The sequence below is a fragment of the Peromyscus maniculatus genome, chromosome 12 (genome assembly GCF_049852395.1).
Source record: "Peromyscus maniculatus bairdii isolate BWxNUB_F1_BW_parent chromosome 12, HU_Pman_BW_mat_3.1, whole genome shotgun sequence".
NCBI classification, from domain to species: domain Eukaryota; kingdom Metazoa; phylum Chordata; class Mammalia; order Rodentia; family Cricetidae; genus Peromyscus; species Peromyscus maniculatus.
In genome coordinates this window covers 82,020,395-82,044,160 of record NC_134863.1, presented here as the reverse complement: position 1 = coordinate 82,044,160, position 23,766 = coordinate 82,020,395, and the positions used below count along the sequence as shown (strand labels likewise).

At 49.1% G+C, this 23,766-nt stretch overlaps 1 protein-coding gene across 2 annotated transcripts in view; it reads left to right on the top strand.

The window, feature by feature from the left end:
• Runx1 (RUNX family transcription factor 1) overlaps window positions 1-23,766 on the top strand; it is a 232,489-nt gene that overhangs the window by 166,648 nt on the left and 42,075 nt on the right. Inside the window, exons 5-6 of one of the 2 annotated variants that reach the window (XM_006981378.4) lie at window positions 746-850; window positions 23,071-23,259. In XM_006981378.4, coding sequence (XP_006981440.2) covers window positions 746-850; window positions 23,071-23,259 — 294 coding nt within the window. The remainder of the gene's footprint in view (window positions 1-745; window positions 851-23,070; window positions 23,260-23,766) is intronic. The other variant, XM_042259562.2, reaches the window with a different exon arrangement.

The following is a 23,766-nucleotide window of genomic DNA, read 5'->3' as shown; positions in this document are numbered from 1 at the left end:
CATGTTTTCACACTTAGGAATTCAATCTTGGTTGATTTGTTTGTTTGTTCATTTGTTTTTAGACAGGGTCTCACATAGGCCAAGCTAACTTCAAACTTACTGTGTAGCCGAGGGACACTGTGAACTTCTGATCCTCCTGCCTCGGTTACCTGAGTGCTGGGATTACAGATTTGCAGCATCGTGCCCAGTGTATGCAATGCTGGCCTAGAACCCAGGGCTTCCTGCTTGCTAGACAACCACTGTACCCTCTGAGCTACCCTCAGCCTAGCTCTAGAAAGTCAGTCTTTGCTGATCCTCAGAAGTACAGAGAGAGAAGGGGAATATGAGGGTAGCTGCTGCTGCTCGACCTCCTCCTCCTCCTCCTCCTCCTCCTCCTCCTCGGCCTGGATTTTATAACTATCCAGAGAAGACAGTGGAGATGGGAGGACAAAGGGTGGGAGTGGGTGGCTATGAATCCCAGCTGGCAATTCCCAAAGTCCTGCTGTGGGCGTAAATGCTGATCTCTCCTGATCCTGTTGTTAATTAATGATCGAATTAAAGCCACATAACTATGTAATGTGTCACACCTAGTGAACCCACCGTGTCCATTCCAGATTGGAGACAAAGCCAGACCGACAGGACTACCAGGAGAACAAATCCTCCTGCCTCACCTCCCACTTTGGGGGCTGGAGAGCCTAGATTAACGCAAAGGGTGGATGCTCAGGCCAGCTCTCACACTGTCCTGTCCTGTTTTGTGTCTTTCCAGGCAAGAGCTTCACTCTGACCATCACCGTCTTTACCAATCCCCCACAAGTCGCCACCTACCACAGAGCCATCAAAATCACAGTGGACGGCCCACGAGAACCCCGAAGTAAGTGGGCCCCCTTGGGGCTGGTAACTCTCTGGGCTGGTGTACTCGGAGACCCACCGGGTCTTACGAACCTATCTGCGGCTTCAGTGTCTCTCCCAAAGGGATACCAGGCCCCTGCAGACAGGAGGGTTGTCCTTGTCAACCTCTCACTTCTCAAAGGTTGTTGCTGTGTCCTGGGCTTTCTAAAGCTTGGTCTTGGACCTCAAAGGGAAGTTAGGCCAGTTCAAATGAGTTCAGAACAGCTTGAGGCTTTGTGGGGCCAAGGAATAGACCCTCAAGTATACAGCCAAGTTCAGTGTGATGAGAAATGAACAGCGAAGAGAAGACTGGCCACACACAGGATGTAACAACAGACCTGGCGGCCAGAGTGGACTGGAAGAGGCGGCTGACCATCCATGCTTTAGTTTGTTAAGGCCAGAGATGAAAACATTCCTTTCTTCTTCCCCAGCACAGGTCTTATTCTAGAATTGTTGAAAATAGAGACTGGGCTGGGAGAAGAGAGCTGGAGGAATCAGTAAATACAGAAAGATGGTCTCGGAGGAGAGCTCCTGTGAGCAAAGTGTTTAAAAAGGAAGTAGGGTTGTTTAGTCTGAAGGAAAGACGACTTCACAGTGACTTAATGACTACCCTTGAGTAAACACAGAAGTGACAGTCTTCCAGGACCACGCCCTGGCCCAGGAGCTGAGGTTGGACTAGAGTTCCAAGACTGTAGGCAGATGAGCCCTGGATGGACACCGGCTTGTCTCCAGCCCATGCCAAGGGTCCCTGGGAAATGATACCCTCAGAGTTTGGGGTGTTGAAAAGTGGGGTCCGTCCTGATCCCAGAAGCTATGGTGAAAGAGGTTAGGTGCTGAGAATGGAACCCTTAAGAGCGTGACCCCTGGAATTCTGCAGCCTTCAGGAAGTTTCAGAACCTCCTGGAATTCCAGTGTCATCTTCATACGTACAACGTATGTAACAACGATGGCATCTTCACAAGACTTCACTAGAGATGGCGCCATGTGCCTGGCACAGGGCATGAGCTTAGGGAATGTCGGGGATGCCCAGCGGTGCTTCCTTGCCTTGTCCGCTCCAGGTGACCTTTCCAATATGGTGGTTCCATTGGGCATCTGAGGCAGGCCCCTGGGGTGTGATCCTCAACAGGCAACCTTGTTAAAGCGGCAGGTCCTCCGGGCTCTGAGGTAGTAGCCGCCCTTGGGCATATGACTCTCTATGGCTCTCCAGCGGTCACCGTGGCTATGGTCTCCTTTCCTGCAGTCGTAGAAATTCCGTGCATGCAGAACCCGAAAAACACACGGCAGGGAGAACGGAAATGGCCCTCATCTGGGTACAGCTGCCCGCCCTGAGGATCAAGTGCTCAGAAGGGGTGTTCTCCATCCCTGCTATTTTATAAGTTATGAGGACAGTCACTGGGAGAAGAGCCCTAGAGGCCCCCTCTGTACCCAGCCTTTCTTCTCAGGGGGGATTCGATGTCAAGGGAAGAGTGAAAGGGAGACGTAGGGCTAAGTGTGTCATAAAGAGCTGTTGTAGCCCCAGGCAGACAGTCTTCCATTTCGCAAGAAGCTTCTAGAACAAAAGCCAAATGCAGGCCAACTCCAAAAGCAAGGGTGGGCCATTAGTGGTTAATTTTACTATTCTCTCCCTATTTGTTTATTTGTTTATTTAGTCTTTTGAGTTGAGACAGGCTCTTGCTGTGTCTTGCTGTGTCTAGTCCTGGTCAGCCTAGAACTTGCTACATAAACCAGGCTGGCTTTGAACTCCTGACTGTCCCCTTGAGTGCTGGGGTTAAAAGGCTTGTGCCATCACATCTCATACTCTGTCTTCTTAGCATCTTGACTATTTCTGGTGGTGTTCTGCTCACCATCACTTTTTGGTGCAATGGGAAGTGAGGACCCTGACTGATGCAGACACTCTAGATTAAGAAGTTCCGTCCAACCCCTCATTAATGGATGGATCATGAACTCTAGATGAGTCTAGCCCAAGAAGCCTGGCATGGGCCAAGCTGACTGATGTTGCAAAGTTCTCTCAACTCAGGAAATTAAAGACTCAGAGAGAAAGAACCTTCTTGTCCTTCTGAGGAAAGGAAAATCAGCCCCAGAGACAGGAAGCAACCTGTCTAGGTTTAAATAGGATGAAGCCCTAGGGAGAAGGAAGATTTCTCACTGTCAGATCTTGGACTGTTACCTTCCCACACATCTGTCCGTTTGTCCGTCCATTAGTCCGTCAGTTCCATCCACGCCATGCTGTCTGCACTGCATGTCCTAGGAGCCCTTTCTCCTGGCTTTGGAATCCTGTATGGGAAATGTGGGGCTGGCATTTATGATTTCTCCCGTGGGACTCAGCTCTGTCAAGCAGGTGCCTATGGTAACTAGCCTCAGTGCTGACATGGTCGGACTAAAACTGTAGCAGACTGTGTCCCCAGAGAGAGAACCCCCCCCAGCCTTTTTTAGTTCAGGTGGTCATTTTCCAGTAACCCGAGTAAGTCAAAGCTTGCTCTTCACACATTTCCATGGGATGCGTCTGCATCTCCAGCCCATACAGACATTAGTGAGCATAGTGGAATTGAATTCCCCGGGGAGCAAGAGTGCCAGCAGGTGTTTGTTTTCAGTGAGTAAGTCGAGCATTTAATGGCTTGTTAACATGCTGAAGGATAGTTTAAGAAGAGAAGATACTCGAAAGGGATGATGGTAGTGGTATGTGTGTGTAGAGGTCAGAGGTCAACACCAGCCACCATCCTCTTCTGCTCTCTGCCTTGCTGTTTGAGACAAGGGCTCCCCTTGAGCCTGGAGCTCATCTACTCAGCTACGTGAGCTGGCCCGTAAGCTTCAGGGGTCTGTAGGTCTCCATCCTCCAGCACTGGGGTTACCACGGCATGCATGCCGCCTCACCCGGCTATTTACGTGGGCAGGATGGATGGGAACGTGCGTCTCCACGCTGGAGTGGCATGCGCTTTACCGACTGAACACCCCCCCCCCCAGCTCTCCCTGCCCCAGAAAAGAATTTTTCACAAAGGGAGTTTTAAGAGTTGTTTTCTATAGCTTCGATATTTCTAGGAACTTAATGGAAAACTCTAGCTTTCAACCGATTCCTGTGTCTGTAATTCAGGAAACTGCGGGAACGCTGAGATATGAGAATATGTGTTTCAAGACAACGTTCTCTACATACATAGTCCACGCTGTGATTTAAATGCATGTCTTGGTTTGGTGTGACAGGAGACATTTTGCTGAGGCAGTTAGGAGAGTGGAGGTCAGAGGTCTGAGGTACTGGGTCCATCCTGGAGATGAGGCTGGAGCAGTCTTTATTATTGGGCCAGGTCCCTGTGATATGTGGAAAAAGACTTTACAATTCAAAAAGGTCGAGAAGCAAAGGCTGTGTCTGGGGCAGCTTCTGCCCAGCTGTCGGGCTGCCCTTAGCAGTCCCCATTGGAGCTCTGAGACTCAGTGCTGAGAGCAAGGTGGAGCCATCCCTGAAATCAGCAGGAGGCCGGTCTCACCCACTGACCTCTCCTAGAGGAAGTCACCCTGAGGTTGGGTCAACTGAAGGGCCTCTTTGTCAACCAACTGCTTTTTAGAGAACTTTGTTGACGTCGTCATGTGGCTATAAGTGTGTGTGCATGCTTGTGTGTGTGTGTGTGTGTGTGTGTGTGTGTGTGTGTGTGTGTGTGTGAGAGAGAGAGAGAGAGAGAGAGAGAGAGAGAGAGAGAGAGAGAGAGAGAGAGAGAGAGAGAGGTGGGATATGCATGTTTGTGTACATGTGCCCACGTGTGCTCCCACATGGAGGCCAGAGGTCGACGTCATGTGTCTTCCTCCACTGCTCTCCATCCACCCTTTTGTTTGAGTCAGGGTCTCTCACTGAATCCAGAGCCTCCTGAGCTTACTGAACTTAAAATTCTGGCTAGACTGGCTGCAAGGGAGTCTGTCCAGTTCTTCTGTCTCTACTCACCAGGCTGGGATAGCGGGTTTGCGCTGCCCAGGCTAGCTGGGATCCAAATTCAGTTCCTGATACTTGGGCAACCAACACCTTACTAGCTGAACTGTTCCCGACCTCGTGAATATGAATTTCTTCTCTGATTTTGAAGGGAAATAACAAAAATACTTAACACGCATATGTATACATACATATAGGTTAAGTGGACTCTTGATATTTGACCAGTATTTTCAAGTGAAAAAGCAAAATGTATGAAGGACATCTGTAAGCTTATGGTGATAATGGGCTTAAAATCAAGATTGTTAGAACAGTGTCATATGAGTGTTTATGGCTTTTTCTTATGATTCAAAACAATGTAGATCTTTTTCAAAACATTCTTTTCTCTTTGTAAGAAGAGCCAGTAACTGTGATGACCGACATTGTGCAGTAAGCATCATTTGCCCATCCCCATTCAAAGTGCAGCAGGCATATTCACTTATAAAATCTTAGAAGAAACAGGCAAGGCAGTTGAAGCAAAAGTGAATTAAGAAATGCATCCAAGGTCACCCATGGAGCCAACCAGAATAGAGGCTGAGGAATCCAGCTGTTGGGCTCCATGGACACCCAATGTCTGCTTCTGAGAATGGTGGTAGAGTATCTGAGCCTCATTGTATTGTGATTCCTGTATCTTTGATAAGGAGAGCTTATCAATGTGGGTGTGACTAGGCATGGTCTTCCTGGAGATCGGAGGCGCCCTGTGGCTTTTCAGCTGTCTTTTCCGTTTTGACTGGAGGGAGTCAGTCTTCCTTTAAGTAGGTGTAGTGAGTGACCCACCTGCTTCCCAGGCACTTCCCTATGCACAGATGCTGCCCACTGCCACATCTGCCAACAACTGGCTGTGCATGTCACTGAGGTCTGCGTGGGGACCTGGCGTCAGTAGAGTGTAAACCAAGGAGAATTTGTACCTCTCCCAGAAACTACTAATTCAGTGGCCAAAGCAGCTTCCGGGGCAGGTGTCTTAATGGGGATCCCCCTTGAGCAAAGGGTGCCACATAAAGCTTGGGCCCTTAGTAGTGTGTGCTCTTAGGACTGCCATTGTGCCCATAGGGATTTGCACTGAGTGTGCCTCCCGGTCACCAACATGATCTAGTCCCGCTCAGCTTTGGAGTCCTCAAATACCAGACATGTGTAGCAGGTCAAGACAGAGTCTTGGCACACGAAGGAAAATGAAGATAGTTTTTCCTTCCTTCCAGCCTGGATGTAAAGCAGAAGGATGTCAGAGGGCCAAAGGGGGCACTCTATCTGCTGTCCCGCTCTGAAGGCATCTCAGGCAAACAGGGACTCCGGGGGGCCTTCACCCTGCTATTTTGGCCCCCACTCTGCTAATCTCTCTTACCTGGAGATTTAGAGAGGCGGTTCTCAAAAACATTAATAATAACCAAGCCTAAGTGTTTCCAACGAATCTTAGAATCGCTTCCTGTGTATTATTTTAGTAATATGAAACTAGACCTAGGAGAGTTTGTGAGCATCAAGGTTTCCCTGACTCTCAAATTCAGACCAAGGGTCCCCAGGGCAAAGGGGATATGAGAGGATTGAGAAGGGAACATGTGTCTGACTCGGGGAACAGCAGTAATCCACCTTGACACTATCCAGATAGACAACAGTCGACCTTGACAGTACTCTGGTGAGTTCTTGGTCCATGTCCTGCTTCTGCGCAGAAGTCTAAGGTTTAGGTGGCACTTGCCACCTGAAGCAGGGTCTTGCCAAGTAGAAGTAAGAATCCAAAGGCACAGTCAGGACACCTTCTCAGTCTGATTCAGGGGAAACGGAGCAAGAAGAAACAGGTAATGAATGAAAGCTAAGCCATCCCTTTGAATGTGTCTTTCCAATCAGATCACTGAAAGCTGTAGTGCTCTTCAGAATGCCACACCAGTGAAGCAGAGGTCTAGGCTAATGTGCAGTCCTTGTTAGAACTGACTGTATGAAGTGCTAAAAAAAAATAATAATAATGCCATAATACTGTCTACAGTGAGGCTTCCGTTCCTTAATCTTAAAATGTGTAAAAAGATTTGGGGATCCTTAACTCCGGGACCTGAGCTTTGGCCCTGGCGCCATCAGACCTGTGGGTGTGTACTTGGGCAATTATCTTAAGTACGTTAGTCCTTGGTTTCCTCTTGGGTCGAACTAGGCAATGAGACGAGATAATCTCTAAATTAGTTCCCACTCAAAGGGGTAACAAAATATTGTCAGCAAAATAGATATATGGCTTCCTCACAAATGGGGCCCCTTAGAGGCCACCACCCCCAAGCCACCAACCACACATCACCATCCTCCATCTCCTCAACCATGGCTTCTACACTGGTTCTCTCTCTCTCTCTCTCTCTCTCTCTCTCTCTCTCTCTCTCTCTCTCTCTCTCTCTCTCTCTTTCTCTCTCTCTCTCTCTCTGCTTTTGAAAGGGCTCTGTCCTTGTCATGAGATTCTCTAGCTACAATAACAATGTCCTGTAGCCCTCATGTCTCTGCTGTTCAGCTTGAAACAATGAGTAGGAGCTGAGACTCCCGTATTTGCCCTAACTAACTTTGGGGTGTTGATACCTGGCTATCTGTCCAACAGGGACAATGGCCATTTAGTGTCATAGGGCCAAGAGGCTGAATGATACACTACCTCCATGGACCCCCGAGAACCTTTCCTGGGCCACAGTAAGCATTCAGAAGATGTCAGCTATTATCTGTGTTTTTGTCTTGGACTCTTCTGGAAAATTCAAAAACTCTAGGAAGAAAAAAACAACAAAAAAGGGATTTGTGAATCCTAAATTTAAAAATTCATGAAGTTGCCTTAATGTTGCATTTTTTGAGATGTGATTAAACATTTATGCATTTTGATTTTTTTATTTCAGCTTTTGTTTTGTATTTAGGCCCAGTAAATTCTTTCTTGGCATATTATGACCCCTTAAAATATTCCGGGAACTGTTCCTAAGTCCCTCATGGTTCCATAAACTTGTCCCCAAATGTCATACTTTGTGAAAAACTTAAGGACAAATTATGTCCCAGTAGCACAGAAGCAGAGATCTGCCTCATACTCAAGATCTAAACCTTGGGCCCTTCTCAGTGTGTGCACAATACAACTGATGAAGAATCTCACATTGTTCTAGAAAATGAGAGGACCTCCACACTGTCTGCCCTTGCTGTCCCTAGGGGACTTGTTCCAGGAACCAACACCTCAGATACAGATTCTGCCAGAGGGTGCTCCATCCGCTGCTATCAAATGGCAGATTATCTGTAGATAACTTGTGTGAATCTTCCAGACTGTCAGTCATCTCCAGGTTACTGAAATACTCCATCCAGGATGGCGTGAATAATTGTTAGGCTGAGTTACAAGGGAAGCCTATACATGTTCCTATAGACACGTCTTTTCCTCCTCAAGTATTCTCAGCCTGAAGTTGGCTGAATCCAAGAATGTATCAGCCGCAGAGATGGAGGCTGACTGTTGTGGGCTTATCACATGAGGATGCCTGTAATATCTAGCCACACCCAAGTTCTGCACACACAGGAAGCAGCTAGCAACCCTTTCGACAGTCTGAAGACAAAGCAAGAGTCTGGTGTGCACCCCCACACACCGTGTATGTGTGTGTGTGTGTGTGTGTGTGTGTGTGTGTGTGTGTGTGTGTGTGAGAGAGAGAGAGAGAGAGAGAGAGAGAGAGAGAGAGAGAGACAGAAAGACAGACAGACAGACAGACGGAGGCAGACAGACAGACGGAGATAGAGAAAGCACTCCTCCTCTTGCTATCTGGATGTTGCAGCCCATCCTCTGGGACACTCCGCTTTTATGCATTTCCCCTGGGAGACAAGTGGCCCGCAGCCTGTTGAAGGTCTGTGGCTGGCAGCCCCCATAGTCAGAGCGCACTGTAACTCATCTACCTCTCCCCTTTCCAAGGGCAACTGCGATTTTTCTCATGGCCTTAGCACTTTCCCTTCTCCGCTTTGAACGAACTCTTGAGTTTTCCCAAGGGCTTGGGTTTTCCTGTAAGCTGTGTAGCTGGGAAAGGCCATTAGTAAAAGGCTGATACACGGTGTCTCAAAGACTCACACACACACACACACACACACACACACACACACACACACACACACGAAAGGATTTTTCCCCAAGAGTTTTGATTAAATAAGTATATCCCATCTCCTCAGTTTGGATCTAGGTTCATTGGAGCTAATTTGAATCCGCCTCTTCTTTTCACGTGTTTTGCATCTGAAAACATTTTGTGAGGCAGCTTGCTTTGGGGCTCTGACAGGATTAACTGGTGCCATTAGGAAAGGGGTAAAGAAGGTATAATCTATCAGTGTGTGTTTCAGCTGTCATCAGAGCCCTGAAAGCAATGGCCTTCCCTCTGGTCCAAGCGCCTTCTTCACAGCTCACTTGTCATCGAGTTCAGTGTATAAGGCTTTCCTGGGAAAACTTGCTATAAGTATCAAACTTTCTCAATCTACGTCCACAAGTGAAAGCCAAGGTTAAAAAGTATCTAAGTACCCAAAAGGAAGTGTTTTTCCTGTGGGCTCCCCCACCCCCAGCCTCCCTTAAAGTAGCACAGTGGAATTAATCTGCAACTCCCCAGACCCTTATGAAGTAAGTTAATGGCGATACATTAATTTCGTGCTCCTAGGAATTCCATATGCCCAGGTTCCATTAAAGCAAGTATTGACTAAAGCCCACACTGTTATTGAAAAAGTTCAGTGTGCTTGCCTGCACTGAAATGTCGAACGCAGGCCATTTCATTTGCTGGGTCTTGTTTTCATTTTGGTTCACTCTGGCTGGTAAGTCATATTCTGGTCATCTGAGGCAAAAATGTAAACATTTGAAGTAAGTCGCTTCTTAAGTGCAGGACGGCTTTATGGCCCCTTTTGGGTCCCCCCCGCCCCCTATGTCTCATTTCTCACTCACCTGTGAGTGGTTTTGTGGTAATTCTGATCCATTCATTTGACAAAAGCGAGGAGAAACATGCAAAGGGACAGTTTTCTCTTTGCCTGACTTTGCCCATGGGGCATGGCCAGCATTTCAGAACAGAGTCTGAGGTCTCCACAGGGAGTGGCAGAGGGAACCGGAGCCAGACCAGACTGGCTTCAGGTCTCACCTCTGTTACTTCCTGGCTGTGTGCCTCAGTTTCTCCCCTGTAGAAGGGTCTTCCAGATGTCCACCTTCCAAAGAGATGTGAGGATTAAATGAGATAGACCAGGTGGGAAAGGAGGCTCCGAGGTGAGCAGCTTGACTCCGCCTCCCCCGCAATGACAAGGCCGTTATAAAACCCCATCATGGACAAGAGGAAACATGCACGCCAGGGTGCCTCACGTAGCCCTGCACAGGGGTGTCCTCTAAACAGTAAAAGCACATGCCAAGAACACAGGCAGGCCCCTCTCCTTCATCCCCCAACGGTTTATTTAACAAGGAATCACATGGAATTCTGCTCCACTGGGTGCCAAATATGTACCAATGCCAAGTTATTTTAAAATGGGGGCAGGGGGAGTCCTGTCAAGTTAGTCCCTTGGGGCCTTTTCTCCTCCTCTGCCTGGTGGTCACTGTGAATCCAGAAGCATAGTTCCCCCACAAACCCAAGCCTTTTCCAGGCACCGCCTTGGGAAGCCCACGCTCCCCGTCTTCAGCGAACAGGAGGGCGTTTCCAGAAAAAGGTTGTGTCATGTGTCATGTGCGGCTCCATTTCTCAGCGGAACGTTAACCGCCCACGTGGCGGTGACCTGCCAAAGCTCCTAGCATCTAGAGATTCTACCAGATCCTCTGAGTGTCAAGTGAGCTCTCTGCTGTTCAGGGCTTTGCCTTGTTTGAGATGGTGCATATCAAAGTGTGGCTTAGTGATGGATCAGCCAAGTAATGGAAATACAGTAGATGTGAATGAGGGAGCCGCAAAAACAAACAAACAAACACCCCCCGGAAACCTCTGTTACTGTTCTCCAGCTATCACACAAGACACTCAGGGAGCGTAAGGAAAATAACGATTGCCTTCTTAAAGATAGTTTTGGTTTGGTTTGGCTTGTTTAGGCATATTTGTTTTATATTCTGTGTATGAGTGCATGAATGTATGTGTACCACATGCGTGCCGGATGCCCTGGAGGCCAGAAGAGGTCATTGGGTCCCCTGGTACTGAATGGCAGTTACAAATGGCTCTGAGCTGCCCTGTGGGTGCTGGGAACCAAACTCTGGTCCTCTATGAGAGCAACACGTGCTGGTAGCTGCAGAACCTTCTCAGCCTGAAAGATAGGCTCCACCTCCTCTTATCTTTTCAGACTGGTGAGAACCCGGGGCGCGGGGGGGGGGGGGGGGGGGGGGGCCGGGGGAACCCAGTATTTAAATCAGCCACCACTGTAAACCTGTGCTTTAGAGACCTTACCTCTGCCATTTGCCTCCATCTGTAAGCTCGTTAAGACGCTGAGATACAAATGATGCAACTTCGATCAACAGTTCAGAGTTTTAATTTATTTTCTTTTCCAAAACCCAAGAGTTTCCTTCTACAGCTCTCACGTAGTGAAACCACTGGAGACAACAGTGCAGGCTGCCTGAGTTTCTGAGTTCATAGTCTGTGTGTGTGTGTGTGTGTGTGTGTCTGTGTGTGTGTGTGTCTGTGTGTGTCTGTGTGTGTGTGTGTGTGTGTGTCTGTGTGTGTGTGTGTCTGTGTGTGTCTGTGTGTGTCTATGTGTGTCTGTGTGTGTGTGTGTCTGTGTCTGTGTGTGTCTGTGTGTGTGTCTGTGTGTCTGTGTGTCTGTGTGTGTGTGTGTGTCTGTGTGTGTGTGTGTCTGTGTGTGTGTGTCTGTGTGTGTGTCTGTGTGTGTGTCTGTCTGTGTGTGTGTGTCTATGTGTGTCTGTGTCTATGTGTATGTATGTGTGTGTCTGTGTGTGTGGCTCTGTGTGTGTGTATGTGTGTGTGTGGCTGTGTGGCTGTGGCTGTGTGTGTCTGTGGCTGTGTGTGTCTGTGGCTGTGTGTGTGTGTGGCTCTGTGTGTGTGTCTGTGGCTGTCTGTGTGTGTGTGTCTGTGGTGTGTGTGTGTGTGTGTGTGTGTGTGTGTGTCTGTGTGTCTGTGTGGCTATGTGGCTGTGACTGTGGCTGCGGCTTCCTTAGATGGCATTTGCCTGCGATTCAGTTTCAGGGAGGTGAAATGGTACACCCTATACTCAATACCTGTTTCCTTGGTGATGCGGCTCTGGTGGCCACTGGCCCCCCTGTCCATCTGCGGACATACTGGCTGGGGCAGGATCAGAGAATCGCTTCTGTCCTGAGGGTGACGGAGCCATTCTCAAAATAAATAAGTAGCAGAGTGCAGGGAAACAGAGGTAGGAACAGTTGAACTCAGAGTCTCGAGGGCGGGGCTGTCCTCTGCAGTGCCCAGGGGAAAGGCCTGCTGCCTGCCTTAGCTGCTCCTGGAACCTGGATTTTCTCATCTACAGAGTGTGTGTGTGTGTGTGTGTGTGTGTGTGTGTGTGTGTGTGTGTGTGCAGTGAGGGCTGAGGTACTAAAGAGCCCCTGAAAGCGGGGTTTGATATTCCCAGGAGCACTTGAACTTGCAAAGCATCGTCTTCCAGCCTCCAGCAGGAGACAGGTCGAGATCTGCTCTGATGATTGTGTCCATAAGAGGAGATGGAGAAGAGAGGTGGTCACTGGGAGTCGGGGGGAGGGGCAAGTGGGGAGCAAGAAGGGGTAGGGGGGGGAGGGTCAGTCCACCCACCCCAGGCTGCTGCAAGGAGACATGAAGGAAGGCCCGTGCAGAATGGAGAGGCTTGAAGTAGGGGAAGCCGTCAAAACTGTATTTCCCATGACTTTGGCAGCACCAGAAAAAAAGAAGAAAGAAAAAAAAATCCATAAACCCACAAAGTGCTCAATTGTCCAAGCCTAATGCCCAACTTCCCAAAGCTGCCCGGTCAGAGACCTCGGCGTTAATTCCTCAGCCAACTGAAAAAAAAAAAGTAAAAAGTAAAAAGATGGTGTGAATTCTGTTGACTTAATTGCCAGAGCGTTGCTGAGCGGAGCTGCCGGCCTCGCTCCGCCTCCTCACGTATTCTGGGCTGTTCCTCATTACCTGCCCGACCTATCTTCACAATCTAGCCACAAACAGCTTTGGTTGACCACACCACTTCCCTATTGAAAGTTAATACTGTTTGACTCATTCGGAGCTGCTTCACCTGGAGCCAAAGAAAACAGGGCGGAGAATAGCCGGCTTGTATGGAGTCTGGAAAGCCCTGCGCGGCCCGGCTTTCAAAGTCCTATACAGTAGCCTTACTATATCTCAGCCGCAGCTGTAGAGAAAATGAAGGAAGCAGAAGTAGCTGTGGGGGGGAGGGCGAGGGGGGGGACAGGAAGGGAGTGGGGCGGGGCCCCATCAGGCTGGGAAAAGACCACAGTGCGATCAGCCCGGTTCTGGGGCTCTCTAGCTGAGCTCCGAAGTCCGTCCTGTCACACTGGAGTGTTCGGAAGGGAGGCGGGTAAAGAGGAAGGTCCAAAAAACTCGTTTTGAAAGTGGTTTTTGTCACTGAAGACAACAGAGAGAGGAGCTGGGTCCCACCAGACCAGCTTCCAACAAGGGAGTCCCTAGGTGACCAGGGACGAGACCCACCCTTGTCAAGGCTGGGAAAGGCTGGGAAGGAGAACGCTGCCCAGGGTTGTTAGGGAGGTAGCCATAGGGCGTATGCGGAATGGGGGTGCTGGGGTCTTGTGATGGTTAGAACTTTCTCTTCCCATGTCACCCATGTACAGATGATGGTTAGAACTTTCTCTTCCCATGTACAGAACCAACATTTTCCTTACTGTTCTTACTGTGGACAGGTACATGGCCACTTGTTCATGGATACTTGGGGCGACTAGTAGACAGGATTCTGCTCACTCACCCCTTCCTGGCTGGTAGCTGCTTCTCTCTCTCTCTCTCTCTCTCTCTCTCTCTCTCTCTCTCTCTGCCGCAGACCGCAGTGGCTGAAACTTGGCAGCATCTCTAAACAACTTGAAAAATAGCCTCTTCTGGAACTATGACATAAAGCCAGTGGTTTGTCACATGCTAGCCCAGCACTCACCACTGAGCTACACCCTCAGCTTCCAGGTGGTACTGGTGGTCTGAGAAAGTCAGAAGGCTTATCTGGCCACAGAGAGCCCTGGGGCTGCAGGGTAGACCTTGGGCTAGCCAGAGGGACAGAGATCATTGTGGATGCTGCTGACGGAATCCCAGAGAAAGGACATCCACTCACTCGCTCGTGCAGCCAGGTTCTACAGAGACATCGCCCAGCCTTGAAAGGGCCTCAGTTTACCTGGGTTTGTGCACACATGCTCAGCACCACTGCTAATCACATGCGGCAGCTGCTGGCGTAGGAGAGGAAGGGCGACTCACTCCGAGAAGTGGGAGACGCAGAGCTGCTCAGGCCATGCACCAAGCATGGAGATAGAGGTGGGGGCCTCTGGGATGTCGTCTCCTTCCTCTCAGGCCTGTGCAGCCCGGGAGTGACCCTGCTGAAGGCCACAAGTCCGAAGCCAGGTCAGACTCTTTTTTTTTTTTGGTCTTTCGAGACAGGGTTTCTCTATGTAGCTTTGCACCTTTCCTGGAACTCGCTTTGGAGACCAGGCTGGCCTCGAACTCACAGAGATCCGCCGGGCTCTGCCTCCCGAGTGCTGGGATTAAAGGCGTGCGCCACCACCGCCCAGCTTCCAGGTCAGACTCTCAAGGCACATTTTAGAGACCATATTCCTCTCCTGGTACTGCCTTTGCCTGGCAGCCCAGACTTAATCTTCTGTGGCCACCTTTCCTGGAATCTGTCGGGTCAGAGCTGCTCCGGTAGACAGACATGGACAGTTACATCGGGTTACTTTTTAATTATACTTTAAGGAGGGGTCCCGAGACAATACATTAAGGAGAGCTGATAACACTTGGGATTATAGGCCGACAGAGGAGACAGCCTTGCGTGTGAATTCCCTGCACCCGTCCCACAAGGCTGCCCCTGCCGGCCACCCCCACAGAGGACCACTTCTGGTCAAAGGCACAAGATAACCAGACAGCTTCTCCTCTAAGCTTCAATTACCTCCTTAGTCACCAGACAGAGCAGGAGGTGATGAAGGGTGACAGCAGAGACCATGGCTCTGCTCTCAGGCAGGTCCAGGACCCCAGGGCCCATGGGAGCCACCACGCCTGAAGTGAATGGAGAATGATCCCTGCTGATGCCTTTTGTCCCCTGAATCCTGAGAGCTGGGTGGGGGGAGGAGTCCTGGGGTCTCAGGGAGGGAGGGAGGAGTCCTGGGGTCTCAGGGAGGGAGGGAGGAGTCCTGGGGTCTCAGGGAGGGAGGGAGGAAGGCCCTGTCAGCCCATGACTATGTTAGCTGTTGCTTTCAATTTTCAATTTGGCCTCTCCTAGTTTTACTGCTCCATGTGTGGATCACAGGATACTTTGTGTCTGTGTGAAGATGTGTGTGTATGTGTGTGTGTGTGTGTGTGTGTGTGTGTGTGTTTATATGTATAATATTGCATGTAATGTATATAATGCATATGTAGAACATGTATATGTGTACTGTGTTATGTGTATGTGTATGTGTGATATAAACACATGGAATATACATACATATAACATATATATGTGCTATTGTATTATTATGTGGTAGACATGTGCTATATACATGTCATACATATATATACAGATTATATGTGTTTGTATGTGACAAATATGTATGATGTGATAGTATGCACTGTATACAGGCATGGTGAATATGTGAGTTGATGGAAATATGTAGGCATGCCTTGTGCAGATGTGTATGTAGTTGCATACAGTGCACGTGGTCTAAGTATGTGGTATATGCATGTGTGGTGTAAGCATCTGTGTGTGGAACTCACTACAGAGAAAAGGCAGCAGCCGCTTCTCCTGCTGGTCCCTGCCAGGGTGCTGCACTCAGCTCTGCACAAGGGGCTTGTCTTATTTTCCAGCGGGAAGAAAGGAAAAGCAAGTGGGTTTGGCTGAGCGATGAAGCTCTAACAGGACAGTTCTTCAGGACACTCCCCAGTTTGGTCTGATAATCTGCCTCAACAGGTAGTTTCCTAGCAGTCACACTTCTGTTCTTGATTTGTTTGCCCCAAATGAACTCTACTTTCCTCTGGTCTAGGGGCTGCAGGGTGGGTGGCGCTGGCTGTGAAAGTTCTGGGCTTCTCTCTGCTGAGTTCGCTGGTTGTTAGCTGGCATTTAGCCCTAGCTGAGTATGTGACGGGCGCCTTAGGTACTCAGACAGGAAGCAACATTGTGCCTCCCTGGACTTAGGGTTCAGTGGGCACAGACACAGCACAGGGACACAGTGGTGCTGTGGAAGAAGCCAGGGGCTGAGCCTGAGCTCAATGGATAGAGTTCTTGCTTAGCATGCATGAAACTCAGGGTTCAGTTCCCAGCGGTCTATGAACCTGGTGTGGTGATATGCACGTGTCACCCAATACTCGGGAATTCGAAGCAGAGAGAGCAGGAATTCACGTCAACCTCTGCTATGTAGTGAGTTCAAGGCAAGCATGGCTTACACACACACACACACACACACACACACACACACACACACACACACACCCTGGAGAGGGAGATCTCTAAAGACCATCTTTTTTTTTTTTTTTTTTTTTTTTTGGTTTTTTCGAGACAGGGTTTCTCTGTGTAGCTTTGCGCCTTTCCTGGAACTCACTTGGTAGCCCAGGCTGGCCTCGAACTCACAAAGATCCGCCTGCCTCTGCCTCCCGAGTGCTGGGATTAAAGGCGTGCGCCACCACCGCCCGGCTCTAAAGACCATCTTAATGGTCGGACTGGGGACAGACTCTGAAGACCTGCCCTAAAGGTGTCTGCCCGAAAGAAACTATGAAAACTGAGTCATGGCATCCCATGAAGAAACCCCATGCTTGGAGTCATCCATCAAGACCTGGCTGAGTAGATAATGGCGGCAGATGTAATTGCCATGGGTGCTTTTAGAGCCCCTGGGAGTAATCCACCTTAGTCCTTTAATTCCAGGCTTGCAGATAAGGAGCCGGAGCAATGAAGAGACTTACTCTGCCTGAAGCAGAGTTTGCAGGAAGCACAGACTTAGAATGGGCAATGGGGCATGCCAGACAAGCAGTGATGTCTCCCGGTGCCAGGCTGCCTCTCGGGGGAAGAAGGATTATTGTGCTACATTAACACCCTGGTCCTCAGGGGCACTCTGAGGTCTTACCTGCTGCACTTGGAGAATGGTATAAGCTCCACGTGACCATCCCCGCTGTTCTCACATTCCCTGTGAGGCAAGGCAGGAGCTGCTTCTTCCTCAAGAGTTCTGAGAAGCATCTAACCCAGGGGTCTCAACCTGTAGGTCGTGATCCCCTGGCAACCCTCTGTCTCAAAAAATATTTGCATTGCTCTTCATAACAGTAGCAAAAATACTGCCGGGCGTGGTGGCGCACGCCTTTAATCCCAGCACTCGGGAGGCAGAGCCAGGCGGATCTCTGTGAGTTCGAGGCCAGCCTGGGCTACCAAGTGAGCTCCAGGAAAGGCGCAAAGCTACACAGAGAAACCCTGTCTCGAAAAAAAACCAAAAAAAAAAAAAAAAAACAGTAGCAAAAATACAGCAATGAAAATAATGTTATGGTTGGGGGTCAGCACAACCTGAGGAACTGTATTAAAGGGTCACAGCATTAGGAAGGTTGAGAACCACTGTTCTAACCAAAGCTATGTAGCCATAGTGGAAGATGATTGCACATGACCATCATCAGGGAAGAGTTTCTCTGTATATATTGAAGAACTTTTTAAAATAAGCCAAAGGACCAGCAGTTTTCATACCAAACAAGGCCATCACCAAGTGTCCTGAGCTTAGACTACAGCCAGCCTTAGTATCCGTGAGCTCTACACATGCTAATTCATGCAACAGTGGATGAAAAATGTTCTTTTAAAAAACATGCATCTGTATTAAGCATGAAGACTTTTCTTCTTGTCATCCCCCAAAAGATACAACATTAAAAAGTCTTTCCATCGTTTGTATTTGTTTAGGTAGTGGCAATCGCCTAGGGACAATTGAAAGGATACAGGAAGATGGGCATGGGATATAGGTATCAATGTAGGCCATTCAGATCAGGAACTTGAATAACACAGGCTTGGAAATCTACCAGACTCGGGCAATCAACATCCCAGAGATACTGAGAGCCGACTGCAATGGGGTTTTATTCCCCCAGCACACAGCAAATCAGAAGCCTGTAAGAGAAGAGAATAGTAGTGCTCACAGGAAGTTCACAGGCCGGCCAGGGGAGGCCCTCCTCCCTGCTCTCACACATACACCTGACACCAGCCACATCAACAGCACACAGATCTTTCTAGAAACTGGAGTTCTAGGGGACCTTATTCTGCACCCACCTAGCAAGAGCCTCAGGTGGTTCTGATACCTGCTCCACAGTGGAGAGCCGGCAGCTGGCTGCAGACCACCGTACTACCCTGGCCTGCCTCATTCTTTGGGCAAACTGGGGGACGGAAGTGGGACAAAGGCAGAGCGGAGAAGCCCAGGCCTCTCGTGGCCTGTGATCCAGACTCAGTTGGACTGTGTGTCACTTTATTACTTCACTTAGGCAGGGACGGGGTCATCAAAACCAAAATTTATAATTCTAGGAGTTCTGGGTGTGAGTTGGAAGTCTTAGGGAGCTGGGGATGTTTATGGACCCATGCTCTTCCTCCATCTGGCTGTGTGAGATGGGCTAAATGCCATAACCTCTCTGAACTTGGCTTGTCAGCTGTCATTTAAAAGACATGACTGATTTCTCTGGCCCTTCTCTAGTTCTTCAGCGTAGCAAATGTGTTCTCTTAGCATAATAACATGAGAGGAAATTAAGGGGGGATGAAACTATCTATGTTCATATACCATGGGACAATAAAAACATACATATATAAAATGCATTAGGATCTATAGTAGCATACATTAGATAATATCATTACATATCTTGTGTATAGTATGTGAACTAATTTAAATGTTTGTTAAACTGGAACATTTTCCTCTTTCTCTCACTTTTTACAGTGGTAGAGATGAAACTCAGGGCCTTGTGAACACTAGTACGTGGTCTCTCACTGAGCTAGATCCCCAGTGCTTTGTAATATGTGAACAATATGCAATATTCGACAGTATTTCTCAACATTTAAATTAGCTGGGAGATGGTCCGTTTGCTGGTCAGAAGGCCTGTCTGGCTGCCTGCAAGACAGTCCCACCACTTTAAAATCCTAGTGACCCTAGGAGTTAGCCACTGACCATGACCAAAGAAGGTGAACTGTTCACTATACCTCACTTCCTTATTCCCAGTCATAAAACTGCGGCTAATCAAAGACAGAATAAGGCTTTTATACCCAGATCATGTAGCTAGCGTTGGGTTGACTGAAAGATATTTTCTGAGATGCAGATGGCATTTTAAATGCGAATTATAAAATTCACCTTTCCTTTTAGGAGGACGACAATTTACACACAGAGACACAGACACAGACACACACACACACACACACACACACACAGAGAGAGAGAGACAGACAGACAGACAGAGGGAGAGAGAGAGAGAGTTTTCAGTGCATAGACTTTTCCCATCTGATCACCAGAACAAGACTTTAAATATATGCCATGTAATCCACTGAGAACCCAGTAAGCTCCTATCAGAAGCACAAGCTAAGGTATTGACTGGCTAATCAAACGTTTCCAGGAAAAGGTGGCAATTTAACTTGGTTGCCTTTGATAGAGGATCATATGCTGTATCCCAGTTACAGCCACAGACCACAGTGACGTCCTGGGAAAGGCAGCTGAGATTTATCGAGCTATGCATGCTTATTCCACTCAGTTTTAACAGAAGGACGGTGACAATGGCCATAAAAATATGGTAACATTTAGGCATGCTCTGATTTAGGCAGCCACCTCAGAGAACTATGGAGATCTGTTTAGGAAGAAACAAATGTACCAAATGGTACTTGTTTACTTTATTATGTATTTCTTTTTCCATTTTTGTTGTTTTATATGACTCTGCATGTATAATAACATTTTGAGGAGCATTTTCTCCCCCCAAAAATGTAAAAATAATAATGGAAGATTTGTGGGTCCCTTTTATCTCTGTGTGAATATCAGTAAGATGCACCCATACGTAGTCCTGAGTTAGTCACAGCTTGAAGGCCCACTCTGGAAACCTTCTCTGGAAACTCCCCATGAACTCAAAAAAAAAAAAAAAAAAACCAGGTTACCAGCATGTGTGGATTTAGGTCTGCAACTCCTACACTGGTTTGATCCAGTATTGAATTCCCTGCTTCCCTCCAGGGCCCAGTAATCAGTAAGAGTGGAGAGTGGATTTCATAGTGGGCATTTTCTATGCTTCTGTGTTTAAAATTCAGGGGGCAAATTGATATTTTAATAGCACGCAGATGCAGGAAACTGGAGATATAAAGCATTCATTTTCCCCCAGCCTGAAAGTTTCTATCGGAAGCTCCTATATTCCATGAAAATATTGCTGCTTGGCACATAAAGCCTGATGGTTTCCAGAGAGAATAGGTGTTCCTGGCCCTCGATTCTAAATGCATCAGGACCACACCTTGAACTTGAAGATGCCTTTCATTTCACAAGTGGCCTGGTGTTGTAAGTCGCTAACACCCTGTGAACACGGGGGTCAAGTTTCTTCACAGGCAGCACCTCTCCTACAGACTCCCAGAATGCACACGGGGAGAGTGCGGAATGAACTATTCCCCAGTCCCAAGCATTAAACCCAGCCGAGACTGTCAGGGCTTAGGCAGCCGCTCTGAGAGCCATGCCTGAGCATTCCTGCCGAAGGAGACAGTCATCAGTTAATCTCTGTAAATGACTACAATTTTGGCAGGTGTCAGTTGGTACAAAAACAGCTCACATATTAGAACTTTTTTTAAACCATCGAGTAATGAAGGGAGAGAAATAAAAATAAATAATGTCACATGTGTTGGCCACAAAGTGGCTTGTCCCAAACGGCTTATTCCTATTTGGGTTCTCAGTGACTATGTCCCCAAGTTTACAGAGGCAGATACTCCGACAGCCACCCATCAAAGGCTGGCCAGAGACACCAGAACACTGGATGCTCTGAATTCAGAATCTCTCTCTCTCTCTCTCTCTCTCTCTATCTCTATCTCTATCTATCTATATCTCTATATCTCTATATCTCTCTCCTCTCTTTTTCTTCTCTCTCTCTGTGACACACACACACACACACACACACACACACACACACACACACACACACACACACATTCTGTCCACACACTGTCCTTCACAGTGTCTTCCAATAAAAAAAAAAATGCCACTGGGTGCCTTAGGTATGTGAAGCTGAAACATGGACGGACAGACGCTGCCGGAAGCCCGTTAGCCCAGCCCACATTCTTTCTTAGGCCACACAGTTCTCCAGAGTCGAGTTTCCTACCCTTCTCTTTCCTTGACTGGCATGAGACCATGATAGGCACTTAAAAGGGGCCACATCCTGCTTGAAACTGGCTTTGGGGCTGGGACTGTCTTTCTGGGAGAAAGCTTGAGGTTTTGTCAGTGTGGTGAGGAGTGGGACCCTGGTCACAACCATCAGAGGAGGGAAGAGCCGAAGAAGGCTGCCCACCCAGCTGCATGGACTACGGCTGACTGAAGGGGAAGGTTCTAGAAAAAGAAGTTGTCATACTTCTGCTGGTAAAAGGACGGAGGAGGCGGCTGGGGGACTTGGCCTCTTTTGTCCACAGAGCTTAAAATACTCAGCCTCTGAGAGGCTCTCACATGTGCCCTGGCCGAGGCTGCGTGACTCAGGGCGTTTGTGTTTGAATGTTGTGAGCTGCGGCTCTGAATGACAGTCCAGATTTGCCATGGCGATACGTGGAAAGAGGGAACATTGCGTGTGAACTACACAAATATTATGCTTAAGCATTTTTCCTCCGTTTGGAGCCAAACAGGTCTTGTTGGTGATAAAAATCACTGCAATATAGTAGGCCCTTTTTCTGGCCTGGAATTTGAGACAGTGTCCGCGGTGCCAAGGGGGGGCCCGCAGCAGGAGGAAACGGCAGGCCACGGGGATTTGAAACCATAACACGACTTCTACAACTTAATTTTATAATTGTAGCAACTGGGAACTGGGGGTGGGGGTGGGGCGGGGGTTACCATTCACAGCCTCGCTCCTACCCTGTGCCGGGGGAATGGTACCCAGGGTCCTCTGTCTAGCTTCTGGTTGGGACGGGGTACCAGAAGCAGCGTTTTCTATGGGCAGAAGCCAATGGCTTCTCCTGTCTTATTCTGAGGCTGTGTGTGTGAGCACGGATGGGAGAGTTGTATCTCAGTCAAGGGTTCCAGTCACACAGACCTTGAGGGTGAGCTGGCCTCTTTAAAAGATAAATGGGGTCTCCCGAGTCCCCTGTGACTGTGTTCCTATGTGGGGGGCTGGACTCCGCTACTATCTCTAGTTTAATGACAACCTGGAAGGGATGACCAGGCCTCCGGACTGGCCCATGTGAATGTCCCTGCTTCCTCTTTCCTGGTAGTAGGGACATCTACCTCCCATACAGACATCTTCCCACCAGGCTTTCACTCCTCAGCCCCCAGAAAGCTCAGCAGGCCTGCTGGCCACGCCTTCCGGGCTCCCAGGGGCCTGGCCTGCTAGCCACAGGCTGCATCCTTCTGCCTATTCCCTCTTGGGGGATCTGTCCAGGGAGTGGGCTTCCGAGAGGACGCTTCTGCGGAGCCTGTACGAAGGAGGAAGGGGCCTGCGAGTGTGGGGCCTGGCTGGGCTGCCCCGTGCCTGCCTGCATGTAACAGGAAATCTCCCTCCTGGGCTGTGGGTTTGCAGCTACACCCAACTTCCTGTGGAAGGGGCATGCTGCCGAGTTCCCGGGCCCACTCTGGTACCTCTCAGACCTGCTTCTGGTGAGGTTTGCAAGAAGTCAGGGCGCTCATGGCCCCAGGGGAGGCCACCTTTCTTGGCTGCCGCGGTTCAGCTCTCAGCCTGTGGCCAACAAGGCACTGGCTTCTTTCCCAGGTCACTCTCTTCATCTGTGCTCCCCAGTATCTCTCGTTTCTGACCACCTGAGGGGCGTGCAGACAGCCGGATGCATCCCCCGAGTCCCAGTGGCCAGGGTAATGAAGGAGCCTCCCCCAAGCTGCTATGGAAAGAATGGCCCTGGATCCCACAGGCCACCAGCCCAAGGGGCAATTTCCAACAAGCTCACCTTGGGGGTGAAGGGAGAGGGAGGGAAAAGATAAGAAAAGCCCCCCTCCACAATGCGTTTTCTGATCTCTTCCCTCCCTCCCTTCCTCTCCTCCTCCCCCCTTCCCCTCCCGGTCCCTACAATAGGACATCGGCAGAAACTAGATGAAACCAAGCCGGGGAGCTTGTCCTTTTCCGAGCGGCTCAGTGAACTGGAGCAGCTGCGGCGCACGGCCATGAGGGTCAGCCCGCACCACCCAGCCCCCACGCCCAACCCTCGGGCCTCCTTGAATCACTCCACTGCCTTTAACCCTCAGCCTCAAAGTCAGATGCAGGGTAAGTACCCCACGAAGCCCACTGCCCTCTGTCCTCGCTGGAGCCCCAGGCACAGAGCCCACCCCGCCCCAGCGGTTCACCTACTGAGTGTCTCTAGACTGAGACGTGCGGCTGCTGAGCATGGAGGGCAGGCCTGGCTCTGGACACCCATCCATATACGGAAGTGGGTATGACATGTGCCCTTTGGTACCTGTGGAGTATCAGTTCCAGGTACTCAAATCCACAGATGCCCGAGCCCCTGATAGAATATGTCGGGGTACTTGGGTAAGCCTGTGTACATACATCCTCCTGGAGGCTCTAGGTCACTCCTCATTGTTGCTAGCATCTAGTACACTGTAGATGCTATAGTGACAATCAGTGAACTATATTATTTAGGGATTCATAACAAAAATACGTTTTCAGTGTGTGTACATTAAAAAAAAAAAAAAGCTGTATTGCCAACCCACCATTGGTTCAGTCTTTAGCTATAGACCCTGTAGATACCAAGAGCCACCTGTATACAAACAG